General features: G+C 39.3%; 1 protein-coding gene across 1 annotated transcript; it reads right to left on the bottom strand.

Moving 5' to 3' along the window:
- Nucleotides 1-1,602: 1,602 nt before the first annotated feature.
- qpctlb (glutaminyl-peptide cyclotransferase-like b) lies at nucleotides 1,603-12,354 on the bottom strand. Its single transcript, XM_072661748.1, has 8 exons — nucleotides 12,176-12,354; nucleotides 11,555-11,795; nucleotides 9,860-10,006; nucleotides 9,394-9,687; nucleotides 6,596-6,757; nucleotides 5,842-5,941; nucleotides 5,481-5,597; nucleotides 1,603-4,913 (listed from the first exon to the last, which is right to left on the bottom strand). The coding sequence occupies exons 2-8, from the start codon at nucleotides 11,762-11,764 to the stop codon at nucleotides 4,768-4,770; spliced, it is 1,176 nt and encodes a 391-aa protein (XP_072517849.1). The 5' UTR covers nucleotides 11,765-11,795; nucleotides 12,176-12,354; the 3' UTR covers nucleotides 1,603-4,767.
- Nucleotides 12,355-17,895: the final 5,541 nt, after the last annotated feature.

The following is a 17,895-nucleotide window of genomic DNA, read 5'->3' as shown; positions in this document are numbered from 1 at the left end:
ATTCTTCTACTACTCACCAAAATATGGGCTCGTTTGTGATACTACATCATTACAATAATTTTGTTTTGCATTTCGAGTTTTGCATTATTAGATTAGCCATTAGATTCGTCTCTGTGTGCCTAGTCATGAACTTATTGATGAGTCTTACTGTGATTTCTTTGACATTCAGTCACAGTGTAGTGTGTGTATCTGAAGAAAGAAGGTGTCTGTATTGTCATTATATTTATACAGTACAAACAATTTCTCAGCTTGGAAATGCTGGGGTCAGAGCAGAGTCAGCCGTGCTACGACACCCCTGGAGCAGAGAGGGTTAAGGGCCTTGCTCAAGGGCCCAACAGTGGAAGGTTAGCAAACCTGGGTATCAAGTCATCAAGCTGGTTGACCTGCTTTACCAAACTACTCAACCAGTTTGACCATGCTGGTAGACTAGCTAGACCATCAGACTTAAATGAAAGCATCCCCTATGCTGGTCAAGAGCTAAGCTGATCAAGCTGAGTTTGATGGTCTAGCTAGTCTACCAGCATGGCCAAGGAGGTCACCCAGCATGGTCAAACTGGGCCCAAACAAGGGCCCAACAGTGGAAGTTTAGAAAATTTGGGTATCAACCTCACAACCCTGTAATCAGTAACTCAGTGCTCTAACCCCTTAATGCATTAAGTTCTGTGCATATTTTGCATCTGGGTATAAGTACTGATTTTTATGCTTTGGAGACCAGCTTTCACACTAGCTAGAGGGGTATTTTTTGATCAGGCAGCTGAGCAGTTTTCACTTTTTCGTCATTAATATACATCAGTTTCAGTTAAGCAAACATGAACCTTTTTGGACGGGATCAGTGTTACATGGGGAGGTGGAGTAATGTAATTTTACTACAGGACGTCTGTCAATTTATGTCATTTATGACCGATTCACACGCACAGCATTAGAAATCTCAGCATAAATGGCTGAGGTGGGACTGGCTGAATGGAGTCATTTGGTTTATCTGGTTTCGAAGGAGGTTTGCGACAGACTTGAAAGCAGTGAACGCTCTTTTTTTTTTACCCGGATATGACGAAATATTTACCCACATATCCATGTTTTTTTTTTATCTAACAAGTATAAAGCACAGTGCTTTGGAAGGATTGCAAAGGAATGCTGTTTGTAAATTACACTCAAACACACAGTGAAGTCTTTTATCGCGACCTTTAAATTCAATTTTTACATTTAAATTTTATATTGAAATTCAAATTGTAATAGATATACTCCCAGCTCGCAACTAATTAATATTTATTACTTTAGTGTGATGTTTCTCAGTGTTTTGTGATATCCTACGGATCTCCATGCTTTAAAATCACTGAGGAACTACTTTATCCCACCTGAATTTAATCTCATCTGAATAGGGGTATAGTACAGTGAAATTACTCAAGAAAATGTTTGGGGTGGGTATTATGTGAGGTCTGACTCTTCAAAGGCTCAAAAAGAAATGTGAGAATAATAAGCATCAGCAATAAGCATGTGTTGACCCACTATGCAAATTTTGTGGTGTAACAGCATGAAAGTGCAAGCAAGGGTCAATAATATTGGGCTTTTGTGGTTGATAATTCATCAAGACAAAGGCAGAAGACAAAAAGGAAACATTTTCTTTTATTGAGAAAATATTTTCTACATCATCCTGTGCAAACTGTAATCTATTTCATAGCCTACAATTTAGAGATTTGAGATTGGAACCGGCCTACTGGAATGCAACAGTGCAATACATAATGCAGGTGGTGAAATCTTTTGATTTAGCAGGCTGCAGTCTAATGGAAATGGACCTGAAGAACAGCCTTATTATATGCAGATACAGGTTTAGTTATAGTATACTGGTTATAGTATGCCGGTTATAGTATGGGAATACTCACAGATAGCATTGAGTTAACAGCCATTCCTGAGCTCTGGGATGTCTATATTGCATATCCTACATGGTGATCATTATTGCACTCTAATTTAATTGAATCACTGTAAACACCCCAGAAATGTGATAGTGGTGTGCATTCTGTCAAACAAACCAAACACAATTTGGTTCTGACTCACTACTGATTACCACATTACCCTGTTCACAGTATAATTCAACAATAAAGGCACCTTAAGTAAATATATGGGAAGGATGAGGCTTGCTGAACTTTGGCTGAAACAAAGACTGCTTCGTCGGACATGTAGACTACCATAGAGCAGTATCAGTGGAGGCAGCTTGAGCTTATATTACATACAGCAGACAGTTCCATAGAAAAACAACTCACACTGGAGCTAAAACCTGGGAGCAAGTGAACCCTCTTACCTTAGTTCAGAGGTTAAGGGGAAGTGAACACTTGCTCCACAGCCTGGCAGAGTTAATGCATAAAGAACCTTCTGGATACAGGTTCTTCTGCTCGTCCCATTGGCTCAAGGGCCTCCAACCTATAGTTGCTAAGATCAGGTAGCTTGAGCCATTTGACATTACAGCTCAATCAGCAGTATTTTAGTACAATCTCTCTCCCTCTACTGCACTGCTTTGCATCACATCAGCCTCACAAATCCAAATCCTTCTCAAATCAGCCTTCCTATATTTTTAAAGTAGAACACAACAAGATATAGCTAATTACATTCTGATAGGTGTGCTGCTTTAAAGCTGAATGCACATTTAGCATATAGTTTAGAGGTACATTCAAGTATAACGTCTCAGGCTAACATGCTGTATAGATTATCTGACTTATCATTTGCTAAATAAAGAGTTAAGAGTTGAAATAGATAACAGCCTCAAAAGAAATGCCCACTATTATCCAGCATGCTAGGAGACAGGCTGATCTGGAAAAATAATACTGCAAGAAGAAAAGTGAGACACTTCTTGAACCAGTAGTAAGCTCCTCAAGTGACAATACATGTTGCTAACCCTGTTAAACACAAATTATGGAAAATAATAAATTAAAACATGGCTATGGACTGGAACCCAAACTCAACATGGAATATAATGGGGAACTGATTGGTTGACATCTATGAAAATAGCATAACCAGTAAACGTTGGAGGACCTTGTTTTAGGACAGCTCTTGTTGGTACCATAACATCTTTTCATTAAACTATAGGCCTTCATACAATTCTTTATTTCGATAGGCTATTTTTCTAAATTACACAGTTAAAGATAAAAAAGGTGAAGGTGCACGTATTTGTCACTGTACAGTTACACTGCACAGCGAAATGTTTCCTCTGCATTTCACCCATCTGTGGTAGTGAACACACACTCACACTAGTGAACTAGGGGCAGTGAGTACACCCAGAGCGGTGGGCAGCCAACTCCAGCGCCCGGGGAGCAGAGGGTGAAGGGCCTTGCTCAAGGGCCCAACAGTGGCAGCTTGCCAAGCCCGGGTATCAAACCCACAGCCCTGTTATCGATAGCCCGGTGCTCTAACCGCTGAGCCGCCACTGCCCCAGTTAAACTGCTAAGATATAAACAAAATTGTATGAGACTTGCACCAAAAATTGTGCGAGTCAGAATTGTTCCTAGCAGTGATGATAGAAACCAAACGTCTGAATGTTTTTCTACAGAAATTTAAAATAATGTTGTATAAAATCTTATATATGTTTAAAAGACAGTCAATGACAGAGAGGTGCATGAGCACTAAGCCGGAATAATAACCAAAGGACACCTCCTGAAGGAAAAAGAAAAAATCAAACAGGAAGCCTAGACAATAGTGAGATCAGATAGAAAGATGAATCAGACTTTGGTGCAAGTCTCCTGCTGCTCAAATGTGTATCCTCAGATATGTCTCCTCTAGAGATTTAATGCAGATTTCAATAAAGTCTCACATTATGCAGATTTGCCAAACATAATAACACTTGTTTACTAAAGACAAGAGTCTCGATATGAACTTTTGATGCTCTGAGTTACTGAGTTTTCTTTGGGCCATTTTATTGAACTTTAGCTGAATATCTAGCAAATATATTCAAGTTTTAACTGAATGAACCAGCAATTTTGCAGAATCAAATTTTACCTTCATCCCTAATCTAATAAATCATTATCTCTCACTGGAAGCCCAGATAACCAAACCAAGGCCTTTAATAAACCTTTTTGGAGAAACACTGTTCATATGGGTTTTTTTTTACTATGCAGAATTATTTCTGTTCAAGAGTTACAAAGCTTTAGTCTAGGGATTTTCTCTAATGCTGTTTCTCCTAAGCAATTTTAGGCACATACATTTCTCTAAATTAAATGACATGACAACAAGTCTTCAGAGAATTCAAAGATCAACATCCTCTGGGTTATTCTTAGAGGTGAAACAACTCACTCACTCACATTTAGCAGGCTGAAGATTGTTTGCAAATAGCATTTCATGCACCACATCAATGATAGTGCCTTTATTTCCAGATTTACTGCTATTTTGCCATTACTGTTATTAAATATCATACTCATTTGAAATGTGTCGATTTACTGGTTATTGGATAGCAAAATTAATGGTTGTATTTATGTATTTGTATTTATCTCCCAGTTCCTATCACCGTCACTGTAAAGAATATGAGTAGGTTAAGAATTGATTAGGTTCTCCTTATTCACCATTTCACACCAGAGCACTCTGAACAACTATGTTGTATCTCAATGTTTAAACTGTAAAAAGTTTGAAAAATCAGCTGAATTCACCCTTAATCTTCTCTTTGCACAGGATACCCTCAAACAAGAGCTCCACCACCTACACACTTCTGATTGTGCTGAATGTCATGACTGTGGCTGTACTATAGTTTTTATGAGGGATGTGGGTGGTTCCAGTAAATGCAGTGTTGTTCTATAGTCCAAGATATTCCGCTAAAAAGACCACAAGGACTTTGGTGAGATTCTCCACAGTGTGTCCGTGAACCTTGTCTGCAGTGTCCTCCACTGTATGCCAATGGGAAGGGAAGGGTGTAGCAATCATGTGCAGAACTGGAACTCCTTAGGTCAGCAACACAAAACAGAATGCAGTATAAAGAATAATGCAGCTCTTTGGAAAATATGAAGAGTTAGGGAGCTAAGCTTTTAGGACAGAATGTGAATTATACGGTGACAATTGGAGCTCAGTTTACTCCCCCTTCATGTTTGTTATACAGGGTTCCTAGCTAGGTCACATAACACAGTCATGTGCTCCAAGAAAGGGCACTATTGTTATATGTTTTACTACAAAACTAGGAAACAAAATAAAATGAAAGAAATTATATTAATGCTTATTTGCTTCAGTGAGTGAAATTCTAGCCAATTCTGACAATTCTTGCCAGATAGTGCTTTAAGAGTCAAGAGTCAAGGTTGAGGTAGTGTCAAGAATTAGGAAACTGTGTACCGTTTAAGTGAGTTAAAATGATTTTAATATTCTAATGCATATTAGTCTTTCTTTACTTTCTGGAAAAGGAGCAGAATTATTTACAGGAGGGGAAAAAGCTTTACAAATCCCCCTGTAGTTCACATCTTGGTTTAAGAGTCATAGATTAGTCAGCTAGACTACTCATTCAATTTGCTATTCCTCACCTCTCTGAAGGAAAGGCATATGGTCATCTATGACTGGATCCTTGGTTACATCCTTCCTGAAGTAGGTCTGCTCACTGGGGTGGGAAAACAACAGGCCCAACTTATGGAGTCTCTTCTCTTGAGGACAGGCCCAAATGGAGACAGAGATACAGCACACACTTAGACAAAATGCCAAAGGATCTTTTCATTCATTATAAGCAGTTTGCCACCGATCAGAACCACAGTGTAGCCCATATCTATAGAGAAGCACACTACATATTGTATTCGAGAGAAAAGACAACTTTATGGTATTTATGGAGGATTCATTGACTGACTGTAAAATGCTAAGATGGTGATTATCAGTTACAATAAGAACCATTACCTGCAGTTACAAGACGGTCGAACCAACGAGCTGTATTCTCAAAATGATTTACAAACATAGGACTTGGGGCACCAATTAGATCCAACAGAACAAAGAGATCCTAGAAATCCCAAAGACAATAAGATAGCAGTGCATTATTACAAGCAGTTCTTTATAACTGTAAAAGAGTCATGTATGTCTTTGTTGTCATGAAAAAACCTTGTATCTCCATTTTTGCGTTTTTCAACTTTTTGACATAATTTGAATCTGGCAGGCATTCTTTTAATGGTGATGAATGGAACAATAGAAACGCCCAAAATGACATGGAATAAAATCTTTACATTGAAAGTTCTGCTTTATCCATCTTGTCTGCTCCTTTCTGGTCATGGTTGCGGTGGGTTAGGAGCCTACTCAGAATCAGGAATACCCCCTGGAGAGGGCACCCCCAGGGGCATTTTAGCAAGGAACATTCACCTACCATGTGTATTTTTGGGAGGACGGGAAACTGAAGCACCCAGAGGAAACCCACACAGAACACCAAGGTGACCAGAGGGGGGTTTGAACCCACTACCCCAGGCTCCTAGAGCTGCATAACACTCGCACAGCACTGCAGCACCACCGTGCCATCCACAGTAAAGGGTAAGAAAGTTAATTATTTCTACTGTAAAGTTGCCATCTTGGCGATACAAGGTTTTTCCATGTATGCATGACAATATATTTCTTAATTTATTGCATAATTACAAATACACTCACACTAACATGCCAGCACTCTTACCACAGCGTGCAGCAGGGTAGTATGCTCAGAGCCTGGAGGATGTGGAATGCTGGACATGCGTTCAGCAAGATGTCGGGAGCCATACAATGAATCAGTGGGGGTCCACTCCTCAAAAGCCTCCTCACCATCAAAGAAGACCAGCTGTAAAGTCACTGGAGCCATCTTCACAGAGGGGCAAGGCACAACAAAGCGTGTTTTTCCTTTAGTACAGTCAGTATTCTTTTAGCAAATAACAGAAACATTGCTAAAAGTGTATTAAATTGACTGAAATCACGATGTTGTTGTTTTTTTTCCATTACCAAGTGTACACCTGTACTCTACTTGCTCAGAGATCAAGCATACTGGACAGAGGCCAATAGTAGAGCTAAAAATAGTGAGACCATTGATTGGTGAATCACAATCACCACAGAATCTCCAGAAAAACTCTGTACCTAAGTATCATTTTTAAAGTGGTTTAGATGTTTGATATTGAATACTTGAACTTTCCAATTACATTTTCAGGGTAAAAACCTACTTTTTACCAAGAGACCTTGACACGTACTTGCTACAAATGAGACTTAAACAATGAGATATGCCAGTTGAGTTAATGCACATGAATGCACATTGCATATTATTATTATTATTATTATTATTATTATTATTATTGTTGTTGTTGTTGTTGTTACTGTTGTTACTGTTATATAATTAATAATAATAGTAATAATAATGATAATATAATGTAAATCTACTAAAAAATTATGCTACTTTATCTTTGTAAAAGTATCAACACTATTTATTTGTCACTACAAAACAAGTGAAAAGGGTTAAGACCATAGCCATTTATATATATATATATATATATATATATATAGACAACACAGATCTGCTAGTCTTGGTTACACAGATACTGTGTGTCAACAATAACATATTCACCAGTGCATTCATCAGTGTACCATATTAAATATCGGAGTAAACGTACTGCCCAGCTCTTACTCTTAATTTTATGTGTTAAACAATTTACTTTTTACTTATATACTTCAAATGTAGATGCATCATGCCAGTATTTTATGGCTCCACACTTCCACTTTTAATTGTGTATGATTCTGATACAGTACACATGCTTTTACTTAATAAACAGTCTCACTGAACTTTATACCTCCCTAGATAGTTGGATTTAAAACTGTAGTGTTGTAGAACTTCACGCTGCTTTACAAGAATTAAGAGATTTAATTGGAATTGTTTGGCCTATGTGTCAGAGGAGTTCATCAATTATTCATCAAGCTGATTCACACACAGTTATGCGTTATAGAAACTGATCAATTCCACAGGGAGAAAAACAGGTCTAAAAATATACATACAGAGGCCCATAGGAGAACTCAATCATCAATTTCCTATTTCCTCCTTTGTGACATACAATATGGGACATGCTTTGCATTTGTCCACTCAGCAGAACGCTTTGCCCTCTGGCTCAGATGGAGATTTCACATCTAACGTTCTCCGTAACGGGTTTAAATGATTCATGTTTTAACTGAGTAAAAGGAAAAATGTTGTGCATTTGAGAAAGATCTAATTTAGTGCAATACAATGTGATGTAACTCTTCCCTTTGCTACAGATGAAGTGACAGTGCCAGCTCGTATTTCTAGAGCACTGCGGCTAGGTGGCTATTCACAGCTCTGACAGAGACTCGATTTTAGGTCTCAGAGGCCTCTTATCACCCTCACAACTGTACTATGAGTTACTCCTGGCAAGATACATACAATACTGTATTTTTATCCTCAACCTGTATGTGAAAAAACATATAGGATACACACAAATACAGTTGCACAAAATATATGTTAGAATAATTGTAAACAGCTACAGCAACACTATGTAACTCCTTTACCTTAAAACAACAGATTGACTGATCATGTTGATGCTCCACTGACTTGTAATAGGGAGAACAGTGTCTATACTGTTATCACTCCAGGCTCAACATACTGCTAACTGCACTATGTAACTTTGGTTCTTCTAATATTACTCTATGGCCTCAGTCCACATGCTTCTTTCACTTTCAGTGACAGTTCTGTATCTTTTAGCTGTCCAGAAATGCAAGTCCTCAAAATGCTAAAAGTGTAAATCTGCACCTTTTTTTCCAACTTACATTTTTGTCACTGTGGCCAAAAAGTTCTATTCTAACTTCATTTTAACCTAAGTCAACACAACTTGCTTCCATAGTGCATCAAGCTTGTTTACATGCACCTTTGACGCTACATTTTGCTGTGAGCATGCAAGAAAGGTTTTCTTGATGACTTCCATGAAGGTCATATTTGTGCAAGTGTCGCTGCACAGTAGAATAGTGCACCACCACTCCAGAAGCAGCTAAATCTTCAGAATCTGCCTAATCTAAAACATGTACTGACCACCACCAATCCTGTTAACTGTCATTTCTGAATTACATTATGAACAGAGGAAACAACAGAATCTGAAAACACTTTGATAGCTTCTTCTAGCCTTCTCCTGCTTTGAGAGCATCAATTATTTAAATTGTCAGAGTGCTAGGCAGCCGCTTAGAGTTGGGCCAAATTTTGTCAGAGTATCCGAAGCACAGCATTTCCTAATGATTACTGTATACAAGACAAGCTAATTAGAATCTGAGATGTGCAGAAGTTTGAGCTGTGAGCTGTGCCCACTTATTTTCATAGTGCTTTTATCTTAATAAATACACTAATCTTAAAATGCTGAAAAAAACTTTATGGAGATCAACTCACCTTCTAGCCTAAATTGCCTACATTTTTGCATGCTAAGATATGTATATATGTAGTGACCTCTCCAATCTTACCTGCTGTTTGAGCATTTTTAGGTGTATGTCCAATGCAGTGACCAGCTCCAGTATCATAGCACAAGGAACAGCTGAGTCACTAGCCCCCACAAACACCTGCTTGGGGACACGAGAGCCAAACGACATGCTCTTGGTGTCGTAGTGGCAAGCGAGTAGCAATCGACGTGGAGCCATGGGGTCTAACACTGCGAGGATGTTGGAGAAGTTGATTGGACCACGAGGGGTTTCAGAGTTGAAGGAGTCAATTTCCACTGACCACCCCGCAGAAAGAGAGTCCAGCTGGGAGGAAATGTGCTATGTTGCAAAACAGGCAAAAAGAAAAATAAGCAATTCAACCATTAAATCAGAATGTGAAGCAATGTTGGCTTTAAAAGCCAAAGCAAGTCTTTTTGCTTAAACGGCTTAAAGGACTGCCTTAATTAATGTTCACATTGTCCATTAAGTAATTACTCTTTGTAAACTTTACCCTTCGAACAGTGCGGCTACCACGGGACCCTGGTTGTCGTTCAATAAGAAAAGGCTGGAGATGGGCATACCATAGTCGAGCCCAGTTAACCTCAGAGACCAGGCGCTTCACCTGTGCAGCAGTGGGCTTACTCGGCCTGTGAGTTAGCTGGAGGGAAAAGATAGAGGAGCGTTATGGAGATGTGCAGACTTACATGATGGAAACGTGCACATGATGCAAAATGTAGAAATACATGTCTTACGCTACACAGGCAGCTTTCTGACCAATCAAACAATCATTTTAAAATGTCAGGGGTGGGCAATATGGAAAAAAATCCCCATAATAGCTGAAGACATTTTTATTTCATTTTTATCATTTATATTTATCGTTTTACATACTAATTTCAATATAGCAGGTCTAAGTATAGTATTAGCTATGACTACTGTCTGACTTTGGGGGTAATGATTGGCTGACAGGCATTCAATGGGCACCAATTTCTCACGATAAAGGACCCTCTGTGTTTAATGTTATAGATCTGAGCTATTTTTCTTTACAGATATAAATAAACCTTCTCATTAGTTAATCAGTTGTTGTAGTTGTAGCGTAGTGGGTAACAACACCAGCTTCCCAATGGTAGACCAGGTCTTGCTTTTCCAGCCGGCCAAGCTCACCACACTACACCAATGAGAGTCACTGGGCAAGACTCCCAACTTTACCTCTCCCAACTATATAACATGATTCAAATGTCATAAATGTATAGTATAGTTTATTTGTCTTGTTTGTGAATCTAATAAATACCAGTACTCTCAAACCTATTGTGTAAGCTCAATAAAACACTCGAAATCGTGCTATGGTATGGACACTGGCACACCAGGACTGGCTTGCACTGATGTTGTACCAAATGTGTGTTTAAACTAGTAAAAACTAATGCGTCTACTTTTACATGACAAATATGCAAAAAAGGTAAAACCTGTCAATCAACACGCTGCCACGGAAACAGGGACAGCAATTGAATTGAATTAAATACGATTTAATACACCTTTAGTTTAATATACCCATATGTGTCCCCTACAATATTTTGCACTGACCTTGGGGGAAGAACCCTGTTTAATGCTGACTGGTGCTCCAAGGGCATAGAAAGTAGATCAGTTATTAGCATAATTTGATGTCGCCTGAACCGAAATCGAGCACAGATATCCACATCATAGTTTTCTAAAGGATAATAATAGCCTGTGTCTTAACACCCGAGAGCGAAAGTGATTCCCGTCATCCGGCCTGAAGCACTCCAAACGAGCCATATTTCGGTTACCATCTGTTTCATCACAACTCACACCTGCTTTAGGGGTTGGTGTAAATATTTAGTGGCTACTACCTTCTATGTATGTACTAGTTTGTGTGGCAAATCTGAACTTAGTAAACATCTACGTTACAACTAGCCCACATCTGAACATACGCACAGCCGGTGCAACTGGGCTCTGGGACAATATTCTTGTAATTATTGCAAAAATACAATTCTCTAATTATTTTGATTTTAAGTAATAATTACATCCACAATGTACACAGAAAATCACAATGTGGCATATATGATCGTGATATCAATAAGATATTGTCATATCGCCCACCCCTGAGCCAGGGAATGGTCTTAAACCACACAGCATGGCCAGTTGTCAGTAGTCTGTACTCAAATCAAAAATAGACAAATGCAGGTTTACCCACTTTATCCTTGTTCAGATCTGGCACTCTGACTGGCATGTCTTCGAGTTTTCTCGTGTCGTTTTCGGACAGCATTAGTCCCAGAGTGAGAGCAAACGCCAACAGGATGCACAGACACAGCAGCAGCACTCGCACTCTGCACACCGAGCCCTGCTCCCATGTGCCAGGAGCGCAGCGCAGGGTGGAGGCAGCAGCCCTGGACCTCCTGCCCATCTCACAGCAGGGAGGCACGACCTAATGAAAGCTGTGTGAACAGACATGAGGCCAAGACGCAGATTTACAGACATGTGGTGTTACAGACATGACAAACTTTAAGAACTAACCGTGCAGCTGCTTTGCATTAGTGCACTAAATCTATACGTTTCATCCTGAGCCTCCCAGATCGCTAGACTTCAGGGTTACTGGTTAATGGTCCCACAAAAAAGCACTGTTACACGAAGGACAGCTTCTAGCTTTAACCGGCAATGCAGGTGCATACATGTGTTAAACAGATAGCCATAATGCTAATGCTCCTCCGCGGTCTCCGTAGCACGTACAGAATAAGTAAAAGGGGTAACGGTAGAGAGCTACGTACGTGCAGAAACCCGTTAACTTAAGCCACACGTTTCCATCAGTTGCGTTTACCTGCACCATCTCTGAAGTGGCAGAGCTCACTGTTTGCTGACACGGAGCGGTTCGGCTTCAGGCTGTCGTCTAGCACGGCGAAATCATCCTGAAACACAGCCAGTCTTTCAATCGCTGAAATGCGCTTTAGTTAGCAGGCATCGGGCTGACCGTTTTTCTGGCCCGCAGACCGACCGACCGCCTCTCTCTATCTCTCTCTCTCTCTCTCTCTCTCTCTATTTCTCTCTCTATTTCTCTCTCTCTCTCTCTCTCTATTTCTCTCTCTCTCTCTCTCTCTCTCTCTCTCTCTCTATTTCTCTCTCTCTCTCTCTCTCTATTTCTCTCTCTCTCTCTCTCTCTCTCTCTCTCTCTCTATTTCTCTCTCTCTCTCTCTCTCTATTTCTCTCTCTATTTCTCTCTCTCTCTCTATTTCTCTCTCTCTCTCTCTCCCTCTCTCTCTCTCTCTCTCTCTCTCTCTCTCTCTCTCTCTATATTATATATATATATATATATTTCTTTCTCTCTCTCTATTTCTCTCTCTCTCTCTATCTCTCTCTCTCTCTCTATTTCTCTCTCTCTCTCTCTCTCTCTCTCTATTTCTCTCTCTCTCTCTATCTCTCTCTCTCTCTCTTTCTATTTCTCTCTCTCTCTATATATATATATATATATATATATATTTCTCTCTCTCTCTCTCTAGTTCTCTCTCTCTCTATATATATATATAGTTTCTCTCTCTCTTTCTTTCTCTCTCTTTCTTTCTCTCTCTCTCTCTCTCTCTCTCTCTCTCTCTCTCTCTCTCTCTCTTTCTTTCTCTCTCTCTCTCTCTCTCTCTCTCTCTCTCTCTCTCTCTCTCTCTCTCTCTCTCTCTCTCTCTCTCGACGCTCCAATGCAACACAGGACCGCAGTTGAAACAATTATATGTGAAACCTTTTTATATATATATATATATTTTAACATATAATTAACCAGGTGTATCATTAGGATTATTATTAATATTTTTATTTATTTATTTATTTATTTACAATGGAAGCTTGACAAGCAGCATACGCTTAATAATAACCAAATATATTACCAATAATAATACCAAAATAATAATTACAATAAAAAACAGTACATTAATAAAAAAAAACAATAAATTAATACAAAAACGTATCGGTAAAATATATATATATTTTTAAATCGAGACTGAGATAAAATATTCCGCAGCGAATTAAATTCCAGTTCAATGTGACTAAGACCTGGTGTCATATGTGTCAGGCATCAGGAGTGTGTGTGAAGAGGGCCAATTAGCTAACCACCAGGTGAGCAGTGATGAGTTCTGAAAGGAGCTTTAGGCTGCCTGACGGGGAAATATGAAGACCCATTACTTTAATACTGATTATATCCTCATTACAAACTAAACAGACATACTAGTTTGCTAAACTCTTAAACTCCTACGTTTTGTGCAGGAGTAGACAGCGCCGCTCTCTACAGCCAGCGCGCCTCAACTCAGTTCAGCCAGCGCTTGAGTTCTTCTCTAAGCAACAGCATAGCAACGCCGCTGTCCAATAAGATGCACTTCGAATGTTGTGGGTAAGAACGTCGCGTGGGGAACCTGGGAAACGTGTGGGGCGTTCCTCAGCCAATGAGAAACAGCGCAGGCGATGATTGGCTGGTTTCGCGTTCCAAAATCTCCCTCTGCCGCTGATGGCAGCTGAAGAAGACAGACACACAGGACAACCAGCTCTGTGGGAATTCCTCTGTCCTGATACACTGAAGAAATTGGTAGTTAAGCAATAATTACGACTAGGTAAGTTAACAGCATCAAGTAATGAGATATCCAACAGTCAAAATAGAAAGAAGCTGCTTTAGCTACTTTTCACAAGACATAACAGTTGTCTAGTCATGGAGCAGACAGTGTACCAGTAGACACTTTGCCTTTGCAGTCCAGACAGTGAATGGCTGGATTAGCAAGATAGCATTCGTAACCCAGCCACTTGACTTAAAATGTCAACATATGTATTGCCTGTCACTTATATATATATATATATATATATATATATATATATATATATATATAGTTTAGACAAGATCTGCAAAGTTACACAGACACTGTCAACAATCACATATTACCAGAATCACCATTATATTCACCAGTGCACCAGTTTATTCATCAGTGTACCATATTAAATATACCTGCCCGGCTCTTATAAGATAAGATAAGATAGATAAGATAGTCCTTTATTAGTCCCGCAATGGGGAAATTCACAGTGTGACAGCAGAAAGGGATAGCAAGACACTCAGTTACAAAAATTTAGATAAATAATTTATACTATATATAATATATATACTAATAATATATATACTATACACAATATAAATAAGAATTAAAAAAGCAATAAACAATATTATTTACAATTTACATTTACAATATTATTCTCAACTTGTCAAAATGTCCAAACGCTGCTTACCCTAATTCATTGTGTGATGCAGGACCCACTATGAAAATGAAAGGCAAGACTTGCAGAAAAAGGTGGTAAAAACATACATAATCATAATATATCAAGACCTTTCTAAGAAGAATGTTGTCTAATTTACAAGATTATTAAAATAATAATAGGTTTATATGTTAAACTGCAGATATTCCTGTCTTATTAAAGACTGTTGGTCTATTCCAGAGACAGCTATGACTGGAACACAGGCTGGAACAATAGCCTGAAAGAGATTGGTTATCTGTTACCTGTTTCTGGGACAGCCCATGGCAGAGGTCTTACTAAGGTAATTTCACTTTTTTTTTAATCAGTAAAGGACCTCTATCATTTACATTTTTACTGTGAAAAAAAAATCGTTTTGTTTTTTTGTCACACAGAAAGAGACGTTGATCCACATGCTGCAATACTTTGATTTTCTTCAGAGTCATATTCAGAGTTTACAGAGCAGCCTTCCTTCCCACTGCCTCCCAGAAGCCAATGACAGAGGTGCAGTTTGTGTGGTGTTTGAAAATAAACCCAGAAAATACAGATTTTGTTAGCCCAAGTATTGATTATGTGTGTGTTTGTCTGATAGAAGAGTCTGAGTCAGAGAGTGAAGACACCCCTCGCTCAGAGCCCAGCACACCTCCACACTTATTGAAGGCGAAGCGCAAATATAGCTGTACTCGCTCACGCAAGAAACCCACACCCAATCGAGGTTAGGCATCTGACTAGAGAAAACATCAAAAGTAAACTGTATGATGTGCAGAATGGACAGAGATTCATTTGTGGTGTTTCTTTGTATTACTTACATTAAATGTATTTTATGATGGAATATTTCTAGAACCTTCTGATGACAGAAATCACAGCCTTCATAAAGAAGATCCTGATAGAAATGTCACGGCCAGCACGAATCGAGAGTATCCCACTACATGGAGTGCTGAAAAAATCTTGTGTTTTATTGATGACAGCGACAACAACACTCAGCCAGATTCTTCTGATTCCACCTACAGTCTCAAAGTGCTACCGCCAACAACCTCCTCTTCCAGAACAGGTAAAATAGTTTTGTTGTGTTTAGATGCGTTAGATGTGCTGTTAAATGGGATAATACCATTCTGTTTGGGTCAGCAACCTATCACGGCTTTGCTAGTGAAGCAATATTGTAGATCTTCTGTGCTGGTTGCACTATAATATATCCATTTGGATTTCTAAGAAAAAATACATTGAGATTTACTGAGCTGTTGGTTGTTGATGATAGTACAGATGTTGCTTTTCTGGTCGTAAATTAAGACCCAATCTGTTTGCAAATGTCTGAAAACAGGAAGCAGTGTGGATCAGGAATCACCTTGTCAAGGATTTGAAAGCCATTGCTCTGCCTGTGAGGACAGGACAGGAAGTGAGGATGGGAGCCTAGGAACCAAAGATCTTGATACTCCACCTTCAGGGTACCCTGTGTAATTATTTGAACAAATTAAACATTTAGTAGTAACTTGGTAGGTAACTTAGAAGCAGAGGATGTGCAACACGAGGAGGAAAATGTGCAATAATCAGTCCTACCCTCAGTACATATGAAATCTGAGCAGCTGGTTAGAGGTGACGTCAAGGACATTTGAGGCATTTTTTAAAGCAACACCACCATGATATTTCTTACTCCATATTTTTCTGTCTTCAGGTCCTTTCTTCTGAAAGACCGGATGTTTGGAATTTCACTTTCTTTGGGAAACAAGCAGTTGCCTGCTAGCCCCACACTCCCACAGATGCCTGTACTGTCACTTCCACTGCTGGGAGCAGGGGAGGGCCTAAATCTTAGCCCCTCCCTTCTCACGTCACCAGCTCGAGGCCTTAGTCATCCACTGTTACTGGATGGAAACCAGGAGCTACAGAGTAAGAAATTGCACCTGTACACTCTTAGGCAGCTTTTTCACACAGGCTTTACTTGCACTTATTTAATAAAATAAAATTACACATGATTACAGAAACATTAAACAACTAGAGAATTAGGTAGGAAAAGCTATTTGGAACTGAATTTCTTTGACTCTTAAGCTACATGACATAATTAAAATTAAAATTATAAACTGTCCCTGTTATCCTAATGCCATTTATTGTTTCACTTTTTCAGCATTATTTGAAGACGTATGGGTCACTCCTAAACCTGCTGATCTCAAAGCATCCAGTGTGGCTTGCAAATTTCCAGATGACGCAGTGAGTATGTTTTTAATCAGACGCTATTGTCTAGCAGCTTAATTAACAGATTGACTCAGGAGTTTCTAAACTTTGCACTATTTGATACTAGCATTGCCAGTATGGCAGTGGTGGCTGTGTTTCCTCTCCCAGCGAGGAAGATAATAGAGGTTCAGATGATATGGAGCTGACCTCAAAACAATGCACCCCTATAAGGACAGTAAGCAGGGCTCTTAAACAGAAGTTCTTCAGCAAGAGCCAGAACGTTATAACCTCTGGCCTGAAGAAGAAATGTGTGAATGGCTTTATCATGTTTTGCCGCATGAACCGGCGATTGTATATCAGGTGAGTGTGTAAGTTAACTTTTTTTAAAGCTTGTATTTTTGGCCTCTTATTCAGTGTGTTTTTAAAGAATCCTAGACAAATATGTCTTTGGCCTCTGAACAGAACCCATCCTGGCACTCCTTCAACCGTGGTTACCAAAGAGCTGGCCAACTTGTGGCATATAATGCCTAAGCAGGAGAGACGTTTGTACTGGTAGGCCTGCATAATTTTAATCACTGTTTGATTTACAAGTGTTTGGCCCACACACACTCGCTCGACCCAACTCTTCCCTTTTTTTGTTTTAGTCTGAAAGCCAGGCGCTTCAGTCGTCTGCAGAACCGCAATGTGCGCAGTGAATGCCAGGCAGCAGAAAGGGAAGCAGAGGACTGTGTCCTGAGCCCCCTGCACATGTTACTGGCACACAGAGATCTGTATTTTGCCTCCAGGGAAAAGTCCTGAAGCTGCCTATTCTTTACTCTTATGTCACAAATGTACCACACCCAGTTGCCATGTAAGTGAATCTGTTATTATAGGAGAGAACAGTGATGATCAAGTCTCTCAAATAGTCAGGAAAATCTGATAAAGGCTGTGTGAAAAGAATCCAAGAATCCATGAGACTGTGGATGCTTAAAGAATTTTCATCTAGTATTGTTATATATAGAAATGTAATGGTACTAATTATTATAGTGGGTAAACACTATTTGTGTGAAATAATTTAATTTGGGCCTGGGTTGAGGTCTTGGCAGGTTTAATGTGGAACACATACACACATTTTCTTTGGAGAAT

Source organism: Salminus brasiliensis, chromosome 18, assembly GCF_030463535.1.
Source record: "Salminus brasiliensis chromosome 18, fSalBra1.hap2, whole genome shotgun sequence".
Classification (NCBI taxonomy): Eukaryota; Metazoa; Chordata; class Actinopteri; order Characiformes; family Bryconidae; genus Salminus; species Salminus brasiliensis.
This window is presented reverse-complemented; position numbering and strand designations above follow the sequence as displayed.